This window comes from Pleurodeles waltl, chromosome 4_1, assembly GCF_031143425.1.
Source record: "Pleurodeles waltl isolate 20211129_DDA chromosome 4_1, aPleWal1.hap1.20221129, whole genome shotgun sequence".
In the NCBI taxonomy this organism is placed as follows: Eukaryota; Metazoa; Chordata; class Amphibia; order Caudata; family Salamandridae; genus Pleurodeles; species Pleurodeles waltl.
The window spans coordinates 330,980,951-331,007,401 of NC_090442.1; the positions used below are offsets into that span (position 1 = coordinate 330,980,951).

General features: G+C 45.1%; 1 protein-coding gene across 2 annotated transcripts in view; it reads right to left on the reverse strand.

Annotated features, from left to right (window-relative positions):
• CWF19L1 (CWF19 like cell cycle control factor 1) overlaps positions 1-26,451 on the reverse strand; it is a 276,784-nt gene that overhangs the window by 4,398 nt on the left and 245,935 nt on the right. For both annotated transcript variants that reach the window (XM_069228444.1, XM_069228445.1), the window contains one exon: positions 14,790-14,887. In XM_069228444.1, coding sequence (XP_069084545.1) covers positions 14,790-14,887 — 98 coding nt within the window. The remainder of the gene's footprint in view (positions 1-14,789; positions 14,888-26,451) is intronic.

The following is a 26,451-nucleotide window of genomic DNA, read 5'->3' on the forward strand; positions in this document are numbered from 1 at the left end:
GGGCACCACTTTGAACTCTGCACCTGACCGGCCCTGAGCTGCTGGTGTGGTGACTTTGGGGTTGCTCTGAACCCCCAACGGTGGGCTACCTTGGACCAAGAACTAAGCCCTGTAAGTGTCTTACTTACCTGGTTAACCTAACAAATACTTACCTCCCCTAGGAACTGTGAAAATTGCACTGTGTCCACTTTTAAAACAGCTATTTGTGAATAACTTGAAAAGTATACATGCAATTTTGATGATTTGAAGTTCCTAAAGTACTTACCTGCAATACCTTTCGAATGAGATATTACATGTAGAATTTGAACCTGTGGTTCTTAAAATAAACTAAGAAAAGATATTTTTCTATACAAAAACCTATTGGCTGGATTTGTCTCTGAGTGTGTGTACCTCATTTATTGTCTGTGTGTACGTACAACAAATGCTTAACACTACTCCTTGGATAAGCCTACTGCTCGACCACACTACCACAAAATAGAGCATTAGTATTATCTATTTTTACCACTATTTTACCTCTAAGGGGAACCCTTGGACTCTGTGCATGCTATTCCTTACTTTGAAATAGCACATACAGAGCCAACTTCCTACATGTGGTCCCAATCCAATCATTGATGCATCTGTTGTAAGAATGACTTGAGGCACAGGGTCTTGAAATGGCCGCCCTTTGTTTAAATTTGTGGAATTCCACCACTGACGCAAGATGTGTGTTTGGCGGTCTATCAACACTAGATCTTGAAGTTGACCATGTGCCTGTGACCATTGTCTTGCAAGGCACTGATGTAAGGGCTGCATGTTTAGTCTTGCATTGGGGACAATGGCGATGCATGATACCATCATGCCCAACAGTTTCATGACAAATTTGACTGTGTACTGTTGGTTTGGCTGAATTTGTGGCAATATGTTGTGGAATGATTGTACCCTTTATGGACTTGGGCTTGCAAGTGCTGTTTGGGTGTTTAATGTGGCTCATAAATACTGTTGAACCTGTGCTGGTTGTAAGTGAGATTTTTGGTAGTTTATTGAGAACCCTAGTGTGTGTAGGGTGTTTATTACATAACGTGTATGGGGTTGGCTAATAAAAGCCAACAGTCAAACACAGTGCCAGTCGTCGAGATATGGAAAGACATGGGTATGTTGTCTTATTATGTAGGCTGCGACTATGGCAAGGCATTTTGTAAATACTCTGGGAGCTGTTGTTATCCTGAAAGGTAACACTTTGAACTGGAAATGTTTTCCTTGTATTACAAACCTGAGATATTTTCTGTGCGCTGGATGGATGGATATGTGAAAATACGCATCTTTTAGATCCAGTGTTGCCATAAAATCTTGTTGTTGTAACAATAGGACTACATCCTGTAGTAATACCATGTGAAAGTGTTCTGATAGGATGTAAAGATTGAGAGTTTCCGAGATCTAGTATTGGACTCAATGTTTCGTCTTTTTTGTGAATGAGGAAATATAGGGAGTAAACCCCTGTTCCTTTTTGATGATGTGGTACAAGCTCTATGGCTTGTTTGAGTAATAATGACTGTACATCCGTTTGCAACATTGAAATGTGTTGGGAGGAGAGTTTGTGTGGTTTTGGAGGTATATCTGGAGGGGTTTGTACGAACTCTATGCAGTAACCATGTAGGATAATGGATATGACGCAATTGTCTGTTGTGATGGGTAACCAGTGTGTGTGTAACTTTTGCAGTCTTCCTCCCACAGGGGAAGTGTGGTGAGGGAAGATGTGGATCAAGTCACTGCTTGGTGTGTGTGGTTTGCTTTGAGGGCTGATATTTTCCCCTAGTTCTGGGAAATTGTCCTCTGTAGGCTCCTCGAAACCGCCCTCTTTGGTATTGTGTCTGGTAAGAGGGTTTGGATTGTGAGGTAGAAGCCTCAGATGTTTGGGGTCTAAACCCTCCCCTATACTGAGGCTTCCGAAATCAGCCTCTGTATTGTTCTGAGTAAAGTGCCTGTAAAGAAATGGCTCCCTGTTGCAGTTACCCCCCACTTTTTGCCTGATACTGATGCTGACTTGACTGAGAAGTGTGCTGGGACCCTGCTAACCAGGCCCCAGCACCAGTGTTCTTTCACCTAAAATGTACCATTGTTTCCACAATTGGCACAACCCTGGCACCTAGGTAAGTCCCTTGTAACTGGTACCCCTGGTACCAAGGGCCCTGATGCCAGGGAAGGTCTCTAAGGGCTGCAGCATGTCTTATGCCACCCTAGGGACCCCTCACTCAGCACAGACACACTGCTTGCCAGCTTGTGTGTGCTGATGGGGAGAAAATGACTAAGTCGACATGGCACTCCCCTCAGGGTGCCATGCCAACCTCCCACTGCCTGTGGCATAGGTAAGTCACCCCTCTAGTAGGCCTTACAGCCCTAAGGCAGGGTGCACTATACCACAGGTGAGGGCATATGTGCATGAGCACTATGCCCCTACAGTGTCTAAGCAAAACCTTAGACATTGTAAGTACAGGGTAGCCATAAGAGTATATGGGCTGGGAGTCTGTCAAAAACGAACTCCACAGCTCCATAATGGCTACACTGAATACTGGGAAGTTTAGTATCAAACTTCTCAGAATAATAAACCCACACTGATTCCAGTGTTGGAATTATTAAAAAATGCACACAGAGGGCATCTTAGAGATACCCCCTGTATTTTACCCAATTGTTCAGTGCAGGACTGACTGGTCTGTGCCAGCCTGCTGCTGAGAGACGAGTGTCTGACCTCATGCGGTGAGAGCCTTTGTGCTCTCTGAGGACAGAAACAAAGCCTGCTCTGGGTGGAGGTGCTTCACACAACCCCCCCGCAGGAACTGTAACACCTAGCAGTGAGCTTCAAAGGCTCAAGCTTCGTGTTACAATGCCCCAGGGCACTCCAGCTAGTGGAGATGCCCGCCCCCTGGACCCAGCCCCCACTTTTGGCGGCAAGTCCAGGAGAAATAATGAGAATAACAAGGAGGAGTCACTGGCCAGTCAGGACAGCCCCTAAGGTGTCCTGAGCTGAGGTGACTAACTTTTAGAAATCCTCCATTTTGCAGATGGAGGATTCCCCCAATAGGATTAGGGATGTGACCCCCTCCCCTTGGGAGGAGGCACAAAGAGGGTGTACTCACCCTCAGGGCTAGTAGCCATTGGCTACTAACCCCCCAGACCTAAACACGCCCTTAAATTTAGTATTTAAGGGCTTCCCTGAACCTAAGAATTTAGATTCCTGCAACAACAAGAAGGAGGACTGCCTAGCTGAAAACCCCTGCAGAGGAAGACCAGAAGACAACAACTGCCTTGGCTCCAGAAACTCACCGGCCTGTCTCCTGCCTTCCAAAGAACTCTGCTCCAGCGACGCCTTCCAAAGGGACCAGCGACCTCTGAATCCTCTGAGGACTGCCCTGCTTCGACGACGACAAGAAACTCCCGAGGACAGCGGACCTGCTCCAAAAAGACTGCAACTTTATCCAAAGGAGCAGCTTTAAAGAACCCTGCAATCTCCCCGCAAGAAGCGTGAGACTTGCAACACTGCACCCGGCGACCTCGACTCGGCTGGTGGAGAACCAACACCTCAGGGAGGACCCCCGGACTACTCTACGACTGTGAGTACCAAAACCTGTCCCCCCTGAGCCCCCACAGCGCCGCCTGCAGAGGGAATCCCGAGGCTTCCCCTGACCGCGACTCTCTGAAACCTAAGTCCCGACGCCTGGAAAAGACCCTGCACCCGCAGCCCCCAGGACCTGAAGGACCGGACTTTCACTGCAGAAGTGACCCCCAGGAGTCCCTCTCCCTTGCCCAAGTGGAGGTTTCCCCGAGGAAGCCCGCCCCCTTGCCTGCCTGCAGCGCTGAAGAGATCCCTTGATCTCTCATTGACTTCCATTGCGAACCCGACGCTTGTTCTAACACTGCACCCGGCCGCCCCCGCGCCGCTGAGGGTGAAATTTCTGTGTGGGCTTGTGTCCCCCCCGGTGCCCTACAAAACCCCCCTGGTCTGCCCCCCGAAGACGCGGGTACTTACCTGCTGGCAGACTGGAACCGGGGCACCCCCTTCTCTCCATTGAAGCCTATGCGTTTTGGGCACCACTTTGAACTCTGCACCTGACCGGCCCTGAGCTGCTGGTGTGGTAACTTTGGGGTTGCTCTGAACCCCCAACGGTGGGCTACCTTGGACCAAGAACTGAACCCTGTAAGTGTCTTACTTACCTGGTAAAACTAACAAAAACTTACCTCCCCCAGGAACTGTGAAAATTGCACTGTGTCCACTTTTAAAATAGCTATTTGTGAATAACTTGAAAAGTATACATGCAATTGAAATGATTCAAAGTTCCTAATGTACTTACCTGCAATACTTTTCAAACAAGATATTACATGTTAAATTTGAACCTGTGGTTCTTAAAATAAACTAAGAAAAGATATTTTTCTATAACAAAACCTATTGGCTGGATTTGTCTCTGAGTGTGTGTACCTCATTTATTGTCTATGTGTATGTACAACAAATGCTTAACACTACTCCTTGGATAAGCCTACTGCTCGACCACACTACCACAAAATAGAGCATTAGTATTATCTCTTTTTACCACTATTTTACCTCTAAGGGGAACCCTTGGACTCTGTGCATGCTATTCCTTACTTTGAAATAGCACATACAGAGCCAACTTCCTACAGTGCCCCAATAGCTTTAACAGTGTCGGCGTCCTTTTTCCATTTTCTCAATGGCTGTGTCAACCTGTGTGCCAAACAGCTGGTGTTCATTAAAAGGAATGTTAAGAACAGTTTGCTGGATTTCAGGCCTTGCATGTTGTCTAATGGTGACAGCTGTATTAATAGTTCTTGCGGCTGTGTCTGCGGAGTCTAACGCTGACCTGATTTGATTATTGGTAATTGCCTGCCCCTCTTTGACTATTTGCTGGGCTCTTTTCTGTTGATTTTTGGGGAGATGCTGGATGATGTCTCTCATCTGGGCCCAGTCGTGTCTAGCCATTAGAGCCTGGGAATGGCTATACGCCATTGATTAGCCGCTTGTGATGCTACTCTTTTACCAGCCGCATCAAATTGTTTACTTTATCTGGTGGCGGTGCGTCCCCAGATGACTGGGAGTTAGCCCTCTTTTTTGATGCGCTGACCACTACGGAATCTGGGGGTAGCTGTCGGGTAATAAAAGCTGGGTCTGAAGGAGGCGGCTTATATTTATTTTCTACCCTAGGAGTGATTGCTCTTGCCTTAACTGGTTCCTGAAAGATTTGATGTGCATGTTTTAACATGCCAGGAAGCATGGGTAGACTCTGGTAGGTGGCGTGAGTTGAGGACAAGGTATTAAATACAAAATCATCCTCAAGAGGTTCTGTGTACATGGCTACGTTATGGTAGGACGCTGCCCGAGCTAGAACCTGCGTGTATGAGTTGCTATCCTGTGGGTGTGATGGCTTTGACGGACAGCACTCTGGACTATTGTCAGAAATGGGATCATCATAAAGGTACCAAGGGTCTGCCTCATGCTGGTGTGACTGTGCAGAGTGTACTGGAGACTGTGCAGTGGGGGTAATAGGTGGAGAGACAGTTAGCTGAGGATAATGAGGAGGAGACTGGTGAGGTGAGAACTGAGGAGGTGGAGATTTATGTCACGGTTTTTGCACTTTAGCCGGTGGCTGGTCAGTGTCCGAATGTCCTTGAAAGGCCAGCTTCCTCTTTGTTTTTAGAGGAGGTGCAGTGAGGATCTTGCCAGTGTCTTTATAAATTTGGATTCTGGCCTGTTTTTCGTCCAATTCCTCCATTTGAGTAAGTTCTTCCGCAAATCTATGGCTCTCTTTCAATTGCTTGGAAAGTCCATGCTCCTCTGTATATGTGTGTCTTTTCGGCTCTGAAGCCGGTTTCCTCTGGATCAAAAGGCCTGGAGTAGACGTTGGCCTCGGCTCCGAGAGGGATTTTCGGGGCTTTGACTCCATGGGTCGGTGCTTGAGCATTTCGGAGCCTGTGCTTTGGCTCGAGTCCAAAGGCTTCGGTGGTGTGGCCTTTCTCGATGCCGAAGATGTTGCTTGGTCACCGGTAGTCTTTTTATGGGTGGAGCCATGGCCTTCCGGCAGTGGCCTCCCAAAGGCCTTGTGTTTGGGCTTGGACTGGGTAGGGGCAGGCGTACTCACGTGCTGGCCTGCTGTTTTTGGTCTGTCGTTGTCGGACTCGTGCTCGGAGTCGGACCCCCGAGCGGAGACTGCAGTGTGGATCATCTCCTCCTCTTCTGCGTCGAGACGTTCAGTGCTTCTCGACGCCATTTCTAACCTTTGCGCTCTTCAGGCTCGTAGAGTCTTTTTCGAGCGGAAGGATCTGCAGGCCTTGCAAGTATCCTCTCGGTGGTCTGGAGATAGACACAGGTTACCGACTAGATGTTGGTCCGTGTAAGGGAACTTGGCGTGGCACCGAGGGCAGAATCTAAACGGGGTCCGGTCCATGAGGCTTCGACAAGACTTTTGGTTGGGCCAACCAGACCTGAGTTGGGCGCGGGTGCCCCGAAGGGCAAGTAGAGATCTGTATCCACCAGTACCGAAGTGTCGATGATAGGTGGTACGCGATCGAAAACAATACCGACGAATTTAGAGAATTTGTAGCACTTTTACGACTCGAACAACCGGAGTGAAAAGAACACGTCCGAACCCGATGGCGGAAAGAAAACAATCTAAGATAGAGTCGATGCCCGTTCGCAATGGAGCCGAAAAGGAGGAGTCACTCGTCCCGTGACTTGAAAAGACTTCTTCGAAGAAAAACAACTTGTAACACTCCGAGCCTAACACTAGATGGCAGGACCTGTGCACAGCATGTGTATCTGCAGCCACACATGCCATCGAACATTATATATATATATATATATATATATATATATATATATATATATATATATATACACATACATATACACACACACTTTATATTTTTTTTCTCTTTCTCTCTCTCGTCCCACCGGATATCCCAACGCTATCAATAACAGGTCACATACCAGTCTATCACAGGACTGTAAGATATGAATTACACAAACTCCTTTCAAGTTGACATCAACATTTGACTTACAAATGGATATGATGAATCAAAGCACTTTCACATGCAGATATTTCCGAGTCTATGGCTCAGACTTTCGCAGATTCTAAATCCTTTTTCACATCTTGTGCAAATCAGCATTACCTGATGAGCACAACTCGTAGCTGATCAGATGGGATGATACAGGGCTAGACCTCAAGGCTTGTGGTCACCTACGGCTTAGAGGTCAAGGGGGGCTATTGCTCTGACTGAGACTGAAATACTCTTGCTTCAGCAGCTGGGTGGATCTGGCATGAAGCAGAGAGGTGAGGAGCAGCTGCGCCATCTGTACAGAATAGTGAAAAAGTTGGCAGTTTCTGGCGACAGATAAAATACCATTACCCGTGAGACTGTAAGGAAAGTTGGCGTGTGGTAACTTACTGCACATACAAGCTCAAATCCTCCATGCTACTAGGCATGTGCGGGAAAAATGTTATTTTGTCAACTACCTCCCAGGTACCTTGTTACGTATTACAGCTTTCAGATAGTGCTGAACACCACTTAATGTGTTGCAAAGTGCTCCAGTTTGCTTCTATATCTAGGTTGCCCTTTTGCAGTGCAGGTTCGGACATGGTGTTGTTCGTAAAATGATCTATGCCGTTGGCATTGGATGAGGTGTGTGAGGTATGGGGACAAGCACTAAACATGATGTGATTGCGCTGCTACACTCAAGCATGAAGTGTTTAGGAAGAGTTTGAAAGAAGATGATTTCTGTGAATATCTACTATTAAGAGATTAAGTAAAACATAAGAGCTATAAACATGGTGAGAGCCAGGTTTTCAGTCATTGCTGAAATTCAAGGTGGTTGCTTATTGCCCCTAGCCTAACTGAGGAGTTTCCACAGGTAGAAGATTTGCTGGAAGACAGGTACGGAGGAGAGTGGAGCCAGCATGGACTACAGTATTCTCACTTGATGGTAATTCCAAAGGTTTCGATAGAAAAAGTGTAGCTCTTAGTGAGGAATTGCACAATGAGTTGTGCACATTGCTTGTGAACGTGCTATGTCGACCTAAGGAGCGCTAGAGTATAAACTGAAAGGCAGGAGTGATTACGGACCTGATACTGAGGTTAAGTTGTCCTGCAGCTGCTTTTTGGATTCTTCGTACCTTATTTATCACTTGTTCGGATGCTCCTAGACAGATGCAATTGACCTAGTCCATATGGGAATACACTACACTGATGGTGACTTGTACTATTTGTAAGTCAGTTTTGATTGTATTTAATGGTCTATGACTAGCAAACATTGGCTCATGGCACAGGAACTGTGTCTCACCTGCACAGTTATAGGAGCAGAGTTTGGCAGAAGTCCGAGATATATACTAAAAAGGAGGGGAGATTGTGGTACTCTGTGGAGTATGACGGAAAATAGGCAGAACATAATGCAGGGCTGGATACAATGACGGATCTGCTAGACGCGAAGAATTTAAACTAGTTGAAGGTCGTACCTTAAATCCCTAGCAATTTCAGCCTCACACAGGGCCAGACATTGGACCGAACCAAAGGAAGCAGAAATGTCTAAAAGTTGTTGTGCCACTTCTCTATTTGACTCAACTGTAGTATTGTGGCCCACCAAGTGGTGATTAGTACAGATTCTGTGCTTCTTTATTTACAGATTCAGTATAGATGTCAGAGTTGATTGTTCTGTTCAATGCAGGAAGATACAAGAAGCTGGTAGCCCACCCTTTCAGTCAGTTTCAGTACGGCCACTGGGAGATAGTTTGCTAATAGTACCAGATTGGGGCCAATTTTTTCAAGGATAAAAATGAAAAATGTGCGTTTTTATGTGAATGTTCCAGACTCCAGTGAAAAGTGTATGACTGCTCTGAGCTATTGACGAACGTGACCTTGAATCTAATATGCGTAATAGCATTCTGCTGGAGACTCGATCTACCACAATCCATTGTCATTTTGATTAAGTTTTCAGTGGAGTCTGGAGGGTTGAAGATTAGTATTTTGAACGGTGGCAGTTCCCTGTTTATAGAGACATGTGGGTTGAGTAGGGGGTATTTTTTGTTTTTATACTTATTATACTTGTGGGACTTTTCCAGCTTATTGTCTTTGGAGATGGAGTGACTCACGAAGGAGTTACATATCTCTTGTGTGGTTGGTTTTGGAGGATAAGCACGTAGAGGGCATGGTTTTGGTAATTATTTTATGCCATTTTTTGGGTTTAGCAAGTGAACTCATATAGCCATTGATAATAGTTAAGTCAATTTATTTTGAGGACTGTAGTTTTCAAAATTCGAGGGTAGAATTTTACCCTTGGTTTATTCTTAGCACGGTCGGTTTTCCCAGACTCTTTCCAGAGATCATTTGTTGGATCTGAATAATTTGAGATCTGCATCAGCCAAGTTTGCTTTTTCACATGAGTGCAAGGTGGCAATCTTTTTTGTTGTGAGGATGTAATAAAGAGCTTAATTTAGCCAGAAATGCAAGTACTGAAGGCAGATATCTTGGAGCCGAATTTGACTTAGAAGGTGGCAATACCCAGATGCTACCACGGGCTGGTGACAGCTTTAGTAGTTATTGCTGTAATTTCTATTGCTGGAACTAGTAGGATGGTGAAATGAATAATGTCATGACCAGTCTGGGTCATGTGATAATTGGCAGTAGATGAGGGTCACTGGGGCAATTACTGGCATGTCTGGCTGTGTGGGCATGTCGCTCAACCACGATAAGTAGGTGAGGTTTAGCAAGCCAGGTATTGAAGCCTGCCAGTATTCAGAGATTAATAACTAAGGGCCTAATTTAGAGTTTGGCGGAGGGAGTTACTCCATCACAAAAGTTACGGATATCCCATCCCCCATATCATGATCCCATAACAGCATATGATGATCTTAATCCGGCGGAAGGGTAACCAGTCTGCCAAACTCTAAATCTGGCCGGTTGTTATCTTTGGGGCCAATTTTTCTGATGGATACTACAACCACAGTTTCTCACCTTGTCAGTCTCCCCAGGCTTGATCCAGAAATTCTTGCAGTTGCTCATGTGCACCAAATGTACACACTGCAGCTCCGTCCCACCTCCAGTCATGATGACACTGAGCCGCATAAAGGTGCCATCCATGCATGCGGACGACAGTTTAATCACTTGACATTCCTCATTCAAGTAGGCAGAGCGCGCCCAACAGGGTTAAGCTTTCATTGGTTGTGTCTGAGGGCTAATTTGGGATTTTATTTATAAGAGCCCACTGCACAGAACAAAGAGGAGGTGGGAGGTCAGTAATCTGCAGTTACACAGTGTAGCCACCAGAAGGAGCAATACTGAAAATAAGTAACAAACTCTCCGACAGATACTTTTAGCAGTAGATTCCTCACTCTGTGAACCAATACTAAGGTAATGACCTTTCAAAGAGGTAGGTCTGGTGTGTGAACTTCACGTAGGGAAGTCATGCTGGACTGAGCAAGCAAAGTGACCCTCTCTGAGGACTTGTGAATTGATTCAGTAGTTTCTCGGGAAAGTATGAACAGATGGCCAAGTGGCTACCTGGCAGAAGTCCAAAACTGGAAAGCCCTGCGCTGCAGCCGTAGTTCTCACCTTTGCTCTGGTGGAATGAGCCTGAAGGTCCTCTGGAGGATACTCTGTGGCGAGGTCATAACACAGTTGGATGCAGGTCATAAGGACATGATCTATTTCTGGACCACCTTTCCTTGCTTGCACCAGCATCCCAACAGACAGATGACCATCCACCCAGTATTCCTTAGTCTCATCAATATAGAAAAGGAAGGGCACATTGTCTCAAAAGGTGTAGCCTCTATTCCTTTTTTGTTGGATGTCGCACATAAAAGAATGCAGGAAGCATGATGAAAGTCCCCCTTGCAAAGGTGACAACTTTCATGAAAAAAGATGCTAATTTCCTAAGCACCAGTTTGTCAGGAATGCAGGCAGTACACGAAGGCTGAATTGACAATGTCTGTAGCTTGCTGATGCAAAAACACAGGCGTGATCACAATGGGAAAAACAGTCTTCAGAGTAAAGAGTCTCAGTGTGCAACTGTGAAGAGGTTCGAAAGGATTATGTCAATAATATCCGAACTATATTGTTGTTCCACTGCAGCATAATGAAGAATGCAGTGTGACACATAAGTGAAAGCACCGTTAGATAGTACTTCCCTAAGGGTAATATAAATGAGGGCTGATCGTGCAAATGAAGAAATGCCAAAATGGCCAACAACTGCAGTCCGCACACCAAAGCCAAGTCGAGCCAAAGACAACAGGAACAAAAGTATACCAGACAATCCATTCTGCTTAGCGTCAATCTGCTTCGTTCACATCAGCGAAACAAACTTGGACCAGGGGCATGAATAACTTAATTTGGTGGAAAGGCGGCGAGAAGGAAAAATCCGAACAACCACCTGACACTGCAGTTCAAAGTCCCTCCTTTGGCTCGGCACAGTCTTCACGCATGAAGAGGTAGATTGGAAAGGTTCAGGTGCAGAACCCTGCCTTGCTGTCGGGACAGCAGGAACTTCTAAAGAGGAAGCTAAAGTGAAGGGCAGATACCACGGCCTTCTGCCCAATCAAGCACCGCCAGAATGAGCTGTGCTTGGTGCCATTTGTTGTTTTCAGAAATGAAGCAGCTGCAACAGAAGTGGAAATGTATATAGGAAGTTAGAGTCCCAAGAAAGGCAGAATGTGTCTCCTGGGGACCCTTCAGGAGGAAACTCCAGAGAGTAAAAGGCTGAACATTGGGTATTTTCAGAAGTTGAGAATAGGTTTATCAAGAGTATGCCACACTGGGCAAAGATATCCCGTGCCACCTACGGATGCAGAAGCCACTCATGACTGGCAAGATGGCAACTGAGTTTCTCTGTCTTGTTAAGGGATCCGGTCAAGGACATCTCGTGATGTGCCAGCTACTGCCCAAACCTCACAGTAGCTCAACAGAGGGCACAACACTCAATTCCACCCTCTTTATAGAAATACTAAATGGGGTGGGGTTTCCGTCAGCACCTGGATCTACCTGCCCCTGTTGGATTGTAGAAAGGCTTTTACAGCTAGCAGAGCCAGAATATTTCTGTGGTGGCGCTGCTCCATCTGAGACCAGAGACCACTCCTCTCCACCTTGTCCAGGAGACCACTCCAGAATGGAACTGACACACCGTCTGCTACTGTGAACTCCGGAGGGAGCAAGGTAAATGGTTTGCTACACATCAAATCTGTGACCGTCATTTACCACCAAAGCTCCGGGGTTGCCTTGTCGAAGATGCAGATTAGGCCTGAACGGCTTCCCTAGTGCTGGGTACTCTGCAGCCACACATTCCATTGAAGGGGGTATTTATGGCAAAAAGAGTGTGAGGGAAGAGCAAGATGGCAAAATCAAAGAACACTCAGAACCATCAAGGCTGGACAGAAGCTCTTCCCCCAAAATATCAGGATCATAGTTTTAAGATATGAAAGAGGAAGGAGGGCAGCGGTTAGGTGGAGAGGGTATACTAGGAGGGAAGGAGGGCAGCGGTTAGGTGGAGAGGGTGTACTAGGAGGGTAGATGTTTGAGAGAGACAGAGAAGGTGGGCGGGTCTGGGGGGTTAAATGATAACTGCTAGGTGGCAAGACCCAACGATAGGATGAGAAAATGTGTGTGTGTGGGGAGGGGGAGGGTGTGGAAAGGTGAGAGGAGTTTCATAGAATGTGCAAGTGACAATGGAATCAGCACCAATGTGATAACTAGAGAGGGAAAGCAGGGGGTGATGGGGCGGGGTTAGGAAGCAAGAGGAATCAGTACAATGAGTGTCGAGATTGGGTGGAAACCTGAGGCTGGAAGGTAGAGCAATGGGTGTTAATGAGGGGAAAGGGGAGTAGATGCATATAAAAGTGATGTGGGAGTGGGAGATTTTACTGGAAGTGAAGGTGATGAGGTAGGCTAAGAGGCAGTTGGTAGGTGGTATATAGGTAAAGAGAATACATCTGGGGTAGGGGGAAAAGGGCATAGACATTCAAGGGTGGATGGGAGGCAGGGGTAAGAAGGAAGTGTTGAAGTAGGAAGTGAAATCTCCGTCAGACTCTCGTAAGGTGGGAGCACAGAGATTTCCTAGCGTATCTTTGGATGTTGATGTGTCTTTAGAGGCCAGCAGTTTTACTGTAAGGACCATAATACTGGTTTTGGCAGACTGGCACCGGTGATACTGGGTCCTCTCTGCCACTGAAGCAGATTCCTCCTTTCAGAGTTCCAGGGGCATGGCCCAACAGGCGGTCTATATAATGATGGGAGCTCGGCGGTAGAAGTTCTCTCTTAAGATTGGCAGCCATTCACTGGGTAGACAAGGGGTGGTTAGGCGACAGGGAAACTTCAACGGAGTTGAACAAGACAATATAACTAGACATCCTGCCTGCCTAACACCTTCATGGTGTGGTAGGGTCTGCAAACTCTTCACTGTGGCAGGCGCCTTCGGCCTACACCCAAAGAAGAGAGGTCTCCAGGCCATTCCAGGCACTCTAAATCGTATTACCTTTTTATTTATCAAAACGTATTAAAATGTTTTACCGTCCTGCTCCGGGAAAGCAGCATTCCCGTGTGTTAGGCCAAGTAAAGCACATGCTGACAGCATAACAAACATGGAGCACTATTCATAGGAGATTCTTGAGTTATGCAATTTAGAAACTGGAGGATCATCTGAAACATTATAGGGGACCAATTAAGGGGTTAAACGGGAATCCTAAAGGATTTCATAACTTAAACAGATCACACTGCAAAAAAGAAGCAGATACCACATACTAATTTCCGCAAAATAAATCCCATAGAAACACAACAGATTGCAAAATATACAGCGCCACCTAGAGGATCAAATATTCCACAGACTGCAAACTGGTGGAAGCCTGCGATGAAACTGCACAACCTTTTAAAGCTCATTTTGGCGCTCATATTGCATGCCCCACACGTGCTTGAGCTAATGATGCTGGTTAATAAATAATAAAAGGGGAACAGCTGCACAAGTAGTTTGAATGAGGCAACGAGTGTCCGACAGAGAAACGCCTGACCACCACTGCTATCCACGTCAAGTCAGGAGGCAAATTACTTACTGGTCTCTTACTATGCCCCCTATTCAATAAGGAAATCTCTCAGTGAGCAAGTTATTGTGGTTTGGGAAATACGTTGAATTTAGAGAAAATTGTATTAAACCTAAAAAAAACAAAGAAAGTAAGATTTCGTGTTAAAAACGGAATTTGTTAATCTACGTGAAATATGACCTCGTCTTTCCTCTACTGCAGAGAAGCTGAACAAAAACTGGAAATCGAATTATCATTAATTTCACTAGGTTTTGAAAGATCAGGACTCGCCGCAAATTTACAGGGCACAACATTCAGTTCGCAAAGTAAAATGAACCATATTCTTTTTGGCCATAAGAAAGAAATGTAACTAGGACGTGGAGTAAACATTGGTGACCTTTAAATGAGCAACGAAATGCTGGTTTGGAAGGCCGGCAGCCATGCCCCGCGCAGGCGCCCTGGGCAGTATGTGGAGAAAATTAATGTTTTAACAATTAAAGGTAATGCTGTGCTATCTTGTTCTTTCCTTATTTAACTTGCAAGCAGTTGACAATCTTCAGAAGCACCCCATACATTATTTTCCTAGTGACGCAGAGGCAAAGTGTAGTCCACTCACAATGCAAGTAATCGACAACAGCAGAATAATTTAGTTTCCGGATATGTTTCAAAACAAAGCACTGACAGTTCAAACAATTCATGCTAATACCCTTCACAAATCGGGGTAATGCTGCAATGTTACAATTAAACAGTTATACAAACCTGCCAAACTGTAGGGGGAAATTCTTTTTAATTCTGTGAAAAAGCTTCTCTCCATTATCTAATTCGACATAGAAATAGGGAGTTCCGGGCTGCACAATCTGAAAAAGAAACGCGTGATTAATTGCATTCTGACGGAAACAAATGCTGTTCTGTCTGCACAGAAGCAAACAATGCCCGTTTTACTGAATGATTCTGGCACCACAAGAATCAACAACTAGAAAGGGCGGAACCAACAAAATGTCCAGCGGGGCTTCTCAGTGTCAATAGATTACCTTTCTTTACTCTAAATTACAGAACAAGTTATTCCTTTCCCTGTTCAAGTCGAAAGTTTCAAATAAGTTTGGAGAACCCCCTTAACAACCATCAAACAAGGAGGTTATTGCAAAGCAACACAAACTACAGAGAATAACCACTGCAGGTAAGAGAATTTTTCCCCTTTGGAGTTCAATGCCGCGCATTATCCTATTATCTGGAGAAACACTAAAGTATAGGGCTCGTGGTATGGGAAAGATGCCTTCCATAAGCACAACATTCACAATCACTCTCATGCACTACACCAAATCCAATAAATAAACCCAATGCAGAATGTCTGGCAACTTCATAAATACAGCCAAGGCTAACCACGGACACAGTGTAAGTTCTCTGCAGACAGCTTTGTCACAGCATACAATTGCTGATTTAGATCCAACAGTAGTTGCCTCTTTGCACAGCTTTTCAGGCGCTCTGGTATGTAAATGTGCACACGGTGTGTCAAGTATGTACCCTGGCGCCCACTCTCGCTGGGCGCACACATTGCATGAAGGGACTTTCCAACCAATTAGAAAGCAAACACACTGTCCTCAAGGCCAGGCGTTTAACTGCCTGTGTTGGAGAGAGGTAGAGAAAAAACAGTTTTGAAACTGCTGCATTGCCTCCCACTGCAGGCAGCATGTTTTCACTACAGGCGTCAGACTGGACTAGGAATAGGAAAATGGCCCTCACCCCATGGCAAGCAGATGCAGCCCGTGACAACATCCCCTGTGGCAGGGGGGGAGAGGTGAACCCCGGAGGCCCTCCCACAAGTTGCCACAATCTAGGTGGTGCACAGTCAGTGCAGCTCCAGAGAGCCTGTTAGCCTAAGTGCGCCTTGTTAGTAATATGGAGTGGACGAAGGGGCAAATATCTTTCCTCATTTGCTATTTTTGTATATTTGAAAAACAACGAGGAATACAATAAATGCATTAAACTGTTTTGAAATTAAATATATTTATTGGGGCATATTGCCCTGGAGATGACAAAATGCTTTTTGGTTTGGGAGCTCGCTACTCTACACAATTTGGACCAGGAATGAGATTGATATATATTTTTAGTATACTTGTTGAGGAAACAAACATATTTCAAGAAATACATGTGTTAATAAAAAGTTAGTGGTTTATTTTTTATTTTTATTTTTTTAAATACGATATCCATCGTTATCTTTGTTTACTTTGTATTTTTTTTGGGGACCTTTTGTGGAAGAAAAAAAACCTTTAAGGTCGATCATAGCAACGTGCAATTGCTGCTTTTCCAACCTGTTGTAATCTATTTGTGTGGTTTTAACCACACCTATTTCTTTCATTCTTCCTGGGCTTGCCTTTCAAAAATCCCTTGATATCATTGGTAAATACTTTACGTCTGACCCTCCTTGAGGCTGTTTTGTCACGCCTTGCAGACTGACCCCATTACGTGGATAATTGCACCACTGCCGATTTACTTTAGTGTGGCAAACTACTTTTTTTCCCCCTGCTGTCTCTGCCCTTTGCGCTCCTGGCACAATAAAGTTTGACACTGCGTGAATTTGATCAGCGGTATTGGAGTGCTTTGCATGAGCACCAGTTAAGTTACATTGTTTCCTGTCTTTCCTTCGTGAGCCATGAGAGGAACAAACTTCCCTGACGGTTTCTTTTTAAAAAAAATTATTTTATTAGAGACGTAGCCAACAGAGCAATTTATCTTTAGGTTTGGGGTGCCTTTCTTCAATTATGGAGAGCTAACAGCGGGACTCGAACCACAGCTCTGCAGGTTATGCCACATCACTCTCCAAAGCAATCATCTTTTTTAGGGGGATTTGTCAACATTTCCGTCAGTTAGTTACTCTCTCACCCTGCACCCACCCTTAACCCCTTCCTCCCTTTTGTTTCCCTCAGCGCTTCTATTCAATTAAAACTTGCACTGCAGAGCCTCGCCTCCGGAGTTTCCCTCGCTAGGTGCCCCTCCCTGAAGGAACAATCAGTTAAAATAAAAACACATTTCAAATGAGTACACTTTTCTCGTTACATTATTGCTAATAACTTTTGTATCGTGAACACTCTGGCACTGCATCACTTTTGGTCATCTGTGGTTAACATCTCAAATGGATCAGAGATTTCCTTCGCAGACCGGAGTCTGACTTGCCGTCTGAAAATATGCTCTTAATCTATATTGTTTTACGGTTTTATGTAGAGCAAACTCCACGCAAGGGTATTGGAGCACTTTTCATAGGCATCAGTTACGTGGCACAAGGATACATTCATTACATTCATTCACATTTGTTTTTTAGGTACCGGGAGATTGTAATTTGCCCAGAATCACAGGATGCAGAGCTGATGCCGAGACTCGAACCTGGTTCTCTTGTTCCAAAGTAGGCATCTCTGTCCGTTACACCGCATCCTCTTATCTTCCTGTCTTAGGTGACTGTGCCATTTACAATAAGTAGCAAGTGAACAGCACTGGTGTTTGGTGGGTGAGCGCAGAAGACTGTACCTAATGCATGGGCGCCATCCCTGTTTCCCAGACGTCTGTGCGTAAGACACTCAGTGACAGCAACAGATGACGTGTGCCTTATTTGTTGTCTGTTAGTGCTTGGCTGTATATTTAGAGTTGTGTCTTACTGTGGTCTGGTGTAGGACAGTGCATGGTTGGTCCTGGTGGAAAGTTCTGCAGTGGGGTAGCTAGATGCAAGGTATATCTGTGCTAAATGTAGGTGCTGTGTTTCATCTAAAGTCGTCAAATGACAGCTTGCGAAGACCATGTCAAGCACAACAACATTTGTAGAGCGCACTACGTACCCGCTAGGGTTTCAAGGCGCTGAAAGGGGGGTGCGGGGTGCGGCTACTGGTCGAAGAGCCAGGTCTTAAGAAGTCTCCTGAAGGTGAGAAGGTCCTGGGTCTGCCGCAGGGAGGTTGGGAGGGTGTTCCAGGTCTTGGCGGCAAGGTAGGAGAAGGATCTGCCACCGGAGGTTTTGCGCTGGATGCGGGGAATGACGGCGAGGTTGGCGGAGCGGAGTTGGCGGGAGGGGACGTGGAAGTTGAGTCTGTTGTTCAGGTATGCTGGTCCGGCGTTGTGGAGTGCTTTGTGGGCGTGGGTGAGGAGCTTGAAGGTGATCCTCTTGTCCACGGGGAGCCAGTGGAGGTCTTTCAGGTGGTGGGAGATGTGGTAGTGGTGGGGGACGTCGAGGACCAGTCGGGCGGAGGCATTTTGGATGCGCTGGAGGCGTCGGATGTCTTTTGCTGGGATGCCTGGGTAGAGTGCGTTGCCATAGTCTAGTCTACTGCTGACGAGGGCCTGGGTCACCGTTCTTCTGGTTTCCGTCGGGATCCATTTGTAGATTCTACGGAGCATGCGGAGGGTGTTGTAGCAGGAGGAGGAAACTGCGTTGACCTGCTTGGACATGGTGAGGGCGGAGTCGAGGACGAAACCCAGGTTGCGTACGTGGTTGGCTGGCGTTGGCGGGGGTCCAAGCGCGGTGGGCCACCAGGAGTCGTCCCAGGCTGAGGGGGTGCGTCCGAGGATGAGGACCTCCGTCTTGTCGGAGTTCAACTTCAGGTGGCTATTTCTCATCCACTTGGCGATGGACTTCATTCCCTCGTGGAGGTTGGCCTTGGCGGTGTGTGGGTCTTTAGTGAGGGAGAGGATGAGCTGGGTGTCGTCGGCGTAAGAGAGAATGTTGAGGTTGTGCTGACGGGCCAGTTGCGCGAGGGGGGCCCATGTAGATGTTGAACAACGTCGGGCTTAAAGAGGAGCCTTGGGGTACGCCGCAGATGATGTTGGTGGCTTCGGAGCGGAAGGGTGGGAGTCGGACTCTCTGGGTTCTGCCGGAGAGGAATGAGGAGATCCAGTTGAGGGCTTTTTCTTGAATTCCGGCTTTGTGGAGGCGTGTTAATAGGGTGTGGTGGCAAACCGTGTCGAAGGCTGCGGACAGGTCCAGGAGGATGAGGGCTGATGTTTCACCGTTGTCCATTTGCTGTCTGTCATCATCTGTGGCGGCAAGGAGAGCAGTCTCGGTGCTGTGGTTACGTCTGAAACTGGACTGGGAGGGGTCCAGGATGGAGTTGTCCTCGAGGTGGTGGGTAAGCTGAGCGTTGACGATCTTCTCGGTGACCTTCGCCGAGAAGGGGAGGAGGGAAATCGGACGGAAGTTTTTGAGGTCGTTGTGGTCTGCCTAGGGTTTCTTGAGGAGGGCGTGGATTTCGGCGTGCTTCCAGCTTTCCGGGAAAATCGCGGTGTCGAAGGATAGGTTGATGACCTTTCGAAGTTGGGGGGTGATGGTGGAGTCGGCTTTGTTGTAAACGTGGTGGGGGCATGGGTCTGAAGGGGATCCTGAGTGGATGGAGTTCATGATCTTGCGAGTTTCAGTGTCGTCTACGTGGGTCCAGGCGGTCAGTGCAGGTGGGGTTGACGGGGTTGGGGTCAAGAATGCTTAAGGAAATGCAGGACAGAAGGAGTGTACTGAGAGAGCGTGAACACAGACAGACACACCCCTCCACCCGTTCCCTCAGCTAACAAGTCCCCTTAAAAACCCATCCTGCCCCCTCTGAGCCTTCGATTGCCTATCGTCTGTCTCTCCCTGTCACCCTTGTGCCGCTATTGCTTCTGTTTCACAGCATAAAACCTTTCAAAATGTCACCCCAGATTGTTGCTTACTGAAAGAAAGCTCTGATTTAAGGCAGGCTACCTAAAAGGGAAAGAGGAGGAGAGCGCCGGGCCTTGTCGCTATGTATGTATGACTGGGACTTTAAGAGAAATCACTGTAACATTTTGTCGCTACTAGAAGCCCTTCTGCATCTCTTACCAAGCCGTTCAGTGATATAAGTCATGCTTGAAACCCACAGGCCAAAGTTGCCTCGTCTATAACCAAAGTTAAACCAGAACTCTTAGGGCACCACCTAGTGGTTTTTCCAAATAAGAGAAAAAGATCTGAAACTGTCTTGGATAATGTGTATGTGGAGCGCTCCAGGGGCAAAAGTTGCGGCTTGCTCGAAGTTGTTAAAATTCTCTCTGTATTCCTTCTCCTGTGAGAGCTGCCGGATACTGCCTCACATCAGGAAAGATAGAACAAGCGGTGCACTTGCTGGAACACTGCACTGAATTCGTCCAATTGCTTTTTCATCTATGGAGCTGTTTGCTTTAGGACGCCTTTACAACAGACAAATGCTGACCTTTCTGCACAAAGCTTTCCTGGTAAGATGCCACCTCCTGGGTTCTAGGGCTCCCTTGCTGAGGTCCCGTGCCTTGACTACTGCTGGTCATATAGAGGTAACATTCTGCATTTGGATCGCAGGGGTAGGCAATCTGGGAGTCCAATCGAATTTGCCTTTGACTAGTAAGGCAAAACAACTCCAGGCAGTCTCAGTAAATCCTTTTCTTGACAGGGAAGACATAAGGGTTTTCAGGAGTCCAGGCAAAATTGCATTTTGCCTCCTGGAGCACTTCCGATATACTAAAAGAGCTGTGTTTCTGTTCTTTCACAGTATTTTTTAACCACCACCAGATGGTATCTTTTTGCTACTGTCTTAAATTCCTTTATGGAAGCACTGGACCTGTTTCCCGGCTAATAAAAAAAAGCCCAATAAAGTTCTTCTATAAACACCCAATATTAAATGTGGAGACAGCTATTTGTGGTGCGTGTCTGTCAGTGGGTCAAATTAGGGCGAAAATGACTGCCCCATTGACTTCAGAAGTGCTTTTACTGTGAGGGCATTATGGCATAACATAATGTTCCCTTAAATCTTCCTACAAATTTCCCCATGTGCTCTCCATCTCTACCATTCCACTACCTTCATCCTTCTCTCGCCCCTTTTCTGTTCTCCTGATACTCCTACAAGTTGTGAAAAAGATGTTGAATGCTATACAAGGTGACTGCATAACACAGCATCACACCCACATTTTTTTTTTCATACACGTGCTCTTTAAGTCCATGTCACTTTGTTTCCATCGTTAAATTGAATTTATCACACATGAAAACAATAATTTGTAAATAAAAGGTATTGGACTGGGAAAGCTGTGCCCCCTGCCATTGAAACGTATGTAAAACTGTATTTTTACCCAAGCCAGATACCTCATTTAGGGCCATATGTACGAAAGCTTTTTCCCATAGACACAGAATGGGTAAAATCCTTTGGTACATCTGGCCCCTAGTCTTTGTCTCCGCTACTCCCTCCCTCGCTTCCTTATTCTTCCCCTCAGCCTTCTTCTCTCCCTCCATCATCAGTTCTGATGATCTACTTTGCTTTGAAACATATTCAGACTGTGTTAAGGGATAAATAAGCAACTGCGTGGCTGAGTCCTGATCGGGGGGTGAGTGGGTGGTTCAAAGTTTCTTTCCTCCCACCCTTTCAGCTTCCCTCTTACATTTTCAATGTGGAGCTCATACCGAGCATAGCAGCTCCTGGTTAGGTTTAGTGAGTATCTTCAATGATAACGCCAGATCTTATAGAGGTGTTAAAAAAACAAAGTGTGTTATTGGTTAATAAAGGATTTGTAATTGGAACAGCACAGGGGATATGCTGCCAGCCCTCACAACGACCACACTGGTAAATTGCTTCAAGGCAGGAGCGAGGACATCGCTTTTAACACCCTGCTCCTGCAAGGAGCTAACACGAGAGTGCTCTGCGCCGGCTCCAGCACACCAGGGCACGAACTGAAGAGCAGATAGCCGTTAATAAAGTTAAAGCCTGTTTGGGTGCCTTTGTTAGCGGAGAGGGTGACAAACATAGGCATTGCGCTCCATAAATGATTTACAAGGAAGTACCAATTCGCAAAATCGCTCAAAGCTGGAGGCTGTTTCTTCTGTGGTCCAGGCAATTAAGCAGGATGTCTTAGAGCCTTCCACCTGACCCACTATAACTATAATCGGGTTGTCTGTAATTTTTGGTGTACTTGAGAAACTGTTTCGAGAATGGCTCTCAGTACAATCTATGCGGCTGTCTGCGAGTAATTCTAGGGCATTGCTTGTGATTCATCTTTTCGTTATCTGGAATGTTTAGTTCATGAGGTAGGTATATATACATCCCATGTTGTTCTTATGCATTTTCTATTCGAATCTGCCCTAATTTATTAAGTATATGGCTGACCCAACAGGGCTTCCAAGCAATAACAAACAGGCAAAGCTTAAAACAGCCAGGCCTTCGACAGATTTTATAGAGTTGAATAAGCAAAGTTTCGGAGAGAGGGAGTGCCATAAATTAGGACCCCTAAAAGCAAAGGAGTGCCCTTCCGGCCTAGCCAGTTTTACTGCAAGATTAGGATTGCTTGAACGTAGCGCAAGACTCAGAGAATATGAATGCACCAGTGACCTTAAATATAAAAGAACCCAAATTAGTTATGGGTTTGTGCATAAAGCACAGTGACCTGAACTGCATCCGCTTAGCAACAAGGAGCTGTGCAAATTCTGAAGGTGATAGAAAACAGGTGCAGATTCTGAAATGTGACAAAGAAGGCAGGGTGCCGCATTCTGAACAATCTGAAGTCTCGTCACTGAGGATCTGTTAACACGAAGGTATTTTGCACGTCGGCCTTTACTTTAGGTAAATATCTTGTTTTCCCATCTAATTTTTTTTGCAGCTATATATGAAACAGGAGAGCTCTTTGGAGGATAAGATTCAATAATTTGAAGAAGCTTCAAAGGGGTAGTAGGAGTGCTTGAAAAAAAAAAAACTGTCAATCCAGCCTACTACATAGTTTTATCATTCTCTTTTTTAGGTATTCTTTTCAATCAAACCAATTTCTCACGTCTGTCTGTCTCTGTCTATATATATATATATATATATATATATATATATATATATATATATATATATATATATATATATATATATATATATATATATATATATATATATATGTCACTTTTACAAGTTGTTTTTCTTAGAAGAAGGTTTTTTGAGTCACAAGATCGAGTGACTCCTCCTCTAGGTGACAGTGCGCATTGGCATTGAGTCCTTTGTTAGATTGTTTTCCCGTAGGAGGGTGAAGTAAGGAGTGAAGAAATGGAAAATGTCACTTACCCAGTGTACATCTGTTCGTGGCATTAGTCGCTGCAGATTCACATGCTGTGCACAGTCCACCATCTGGTGTTGGGCTCGGAGTGTTACAAGTTGTTTTTCTTCGAAGAAGTCTTTTTTAGTCACGAGACCGAGGGACTCCTCCCATTTCGATTCCATTGCGCATGGGCGTCGACTCCATCTTAGATTGTTTTCCCCGCAGAGGGTGAGGTAGGAGTTGTGTATGTTAGTAATAGTGCCCATGCAATGGAATGAATACGTATGTACATAATAAAGGTTAAAGTAATATATTTACAAATGTACAAATGTTCAAGATCTACTTCTAAACGGCTACAGGCTCCCGGGGAGGCGGGTGGGCGCATGTGAATCTGCAGCGACTAATGTCACGAACAGATGTACACTGGGTAAGTGACATTTTCCGTTCGATGGCATGTGTAGCTGCAGATACACATGCTGTGCATAGACTAGTAAGCAGTTATCTCCCCAAAAGCGGTGGTTTAGCCTGTAGGAGTTGAAGTAGTTTGAAATAATGTTCTTAGTACAGCTTGACCTACTGTGGCTTGTTGTGCAGTTAACACATCTACACAGTAGTGCTTGGTAAATGTATGAGGCGTAGACCATGTTGCTGCCTTACATATTTCGTTCATTGGAATATTTCCTAGAAAGGCCATGGTAGCACCTTTCTTTCTGGTTGAGTGTGCCTTTGGTGTAATAGGCAGCTCTCTCTTTGCTTTAAGATAGCATGTTTGAATACACTTAACTATCCATCTAGCAATGCCTTGTTTTGAAATTGGATTTCCTGTATGAGGTTTTTGAAAGGCAATAAATTGTTGTTTTGTTTTTCTAATTAGTTTTGTTCTGTCAATGTAGTACATTAGTGCTCTTTTGATGTCTAATGTATGTAGTGCTCTTTCAGCTACAGAATCTGGCTGTGGGAAGAACACTGGTAATTCTACTGTTTGATTTAAGTGGAACGGTGAGATAACCTTTGGTAAAAATTTTGGATTTGTCCTTAGAACTACTCTATTTTTATGTATTTGAATAAATGGTTCTTGTATGGTAAATGCTTGAATCTCACTCACTCTTCTTAGAGATGTGATGGCAATCAAAAATGCAACTTTCCACGTTAAGTATTGCATTTCACAAGAATGCATGGGCTCGAAAGGTGGGCCCATGAGTCTTGTTAAGACAATGTTGAGGTTCCATGAAGGAACAGGTGGTGTTCTTGGTGGTATAATTCTCTTTAGGCCTTCCATAAACGCTTTAATGACTGGTATTCTAAATAGTGAAGTTGAATGAGTAATTTGCAGGTAAGCTGATATTGCGGTGAGATGTATCTTTATGGAAGAGAAAGCTAGATTTGATTTTTGCAAATGTAGTAAATATCCTACTATATCTTTTGGAGATGCGTGTAATGGCTGAATTTGATTATTCTGGCAGTAATACACAAATCTTTTCCACTTATTTGCATAGCAGTGTCTAGTGGTAGGTTTCCTAGCTTGTCTTATGACCTCCATACATTCTTGTGTGAGGTCTAAGTGTCAGAATTCTAGGATTTCAGGAGCCAAATTGCTAGATTCAAAGATGCTGGATTTGGATGTCTGATCTGTTGTTTGTGTTGTGTTAACAGATCTGGTCTGTTGGGTACTTTGACATGAGGTACTACTGAAAGGTCTAGTAGTGTTGTGTGCCAAGGTTGCCTTGCCCATGTTGGTGCTATTAGTATAAGTTTGAGTTTGTTTTGACTCAACCTGTTTACTAGATATGGAAGGAGAGGGAGAGGGGGAAAAACGTACGCAAATATCCCTGACCAGTTCATCCATAGAGCATTGCATTGGGATTGATCTTGTGGGTACCTGGATGCGAAGTTTTGGCATTTTGAGTTTTCCTTTGTTGCAAATAGATCTATTTGAGGTGTCCCCCAAATTTGAAAGTAATTGTTTAGTATTTGGGGGTGAATTTCCCATTCGTGGGTTTGTTGGTGATCTCGAGAGAGATTGTCTGCCAAATGGGTTCTGAATCCCTGGAATAAATTGTGCTATTAGGCGAATGTGGTTGTGAATCGCCCAATGCCATATTTTTTGTGTTAGGAGGCACAACTGCGTCGAGTGTGTCCCTCCTTGTTTGTTTAGATAATACATTGTTGTTATGTTGTCTGTTTTGACAAGAATGTATTTTTGGGTTATTATGGGTTGAAATGCTTTCAGCGCTAGAAATACTGCTAACAGTTCTAAGTGATTTATGTGAAACTGCTTCTGATGTATGTCCCATTGTCCTTGGATGCTGTGTTGATTGAGGTGTGCTCACCACCCTGTCATGGAAGCATCCGTCGTTATGACGTATTGTGGCACTGGGTCTTGGAAAGGCCGCCCTTGGTTTAAATTTGTACTGTTCCACTATAGAAGCGAGATGTATGTTTGGCGGTCTATCAACACCAGATCTAGAAGTTGACCCTGTGCTTGTGACCATTGTGATGCTAGGCACTGTTGTAAGGGCCGCATGTGCAATCTTGCGTTTGGGACAATGGCTATGCATGAAGACATCATGCCTAGGAGTTTCATTACCGTTTTGACTTGTATCTTTTGTGTTGGATACATGGCCTGTATTACTTTGTGAAATGTTTGAACCCTTTGTGGACTTGGAGTGGCAATCCCTTTTGCTGTGTTGATTGTCACTCCTAAGTATTGCTGTGTTTGACACGGCAAAAGGTGTGGCTTCGCGTAGTTGATGGAGAAACCTAGCCTGTGAAGGGTCTGTATGACATATTTTGTGTGCTGTGAACACTGTCTTAGCGTGTTGGTTTTGATTAACCAGTCGTCTAAGTACGGGAACACATGTATTTGCTGCCTTCTGATATGTGCAGCTACTACTGCCAGGCATTTTGTAAAAACTCTTGGCGCAGTTGTTATTCCGAATGGCAACACTTTGAATTGGTAATGTATTCCTTGGGATACAAACCTTAGGTATTTCCTGTGTGAAGGATGTATTGGTATATGGAAATACGCGTCTTTTAGGTCTAATGTTGTCATGTAGTCTTGCTGTTTGAGCAGTGGGATTACGTCTTGTAATGTGACCATGTGAAAGTGGTTTGATTTGATGTAGGTATTTAGTGTTCTGAGATCTAGTATTGGTCTCAGAGTTTTGTCCTTTTTGGGTATCAGAAAGTACAGTGAGTAAACTCCTGTGTTTTTTTGTAGATTTGGTACTAATTCTATTGCGTCCTTTTGTAGCAATGCTTGAACTTCTAGTCCTAGAAGATCTATATGTTGTTTTGACATATTGTGTGTTTTCGGTGGGACGTTTGGAGGGAATTGGAGAAATTCTATGCAATAACCATCCTGGATAATTGCTAAGACCCAAGTGTCTGTTGTTATTTCCTCCCA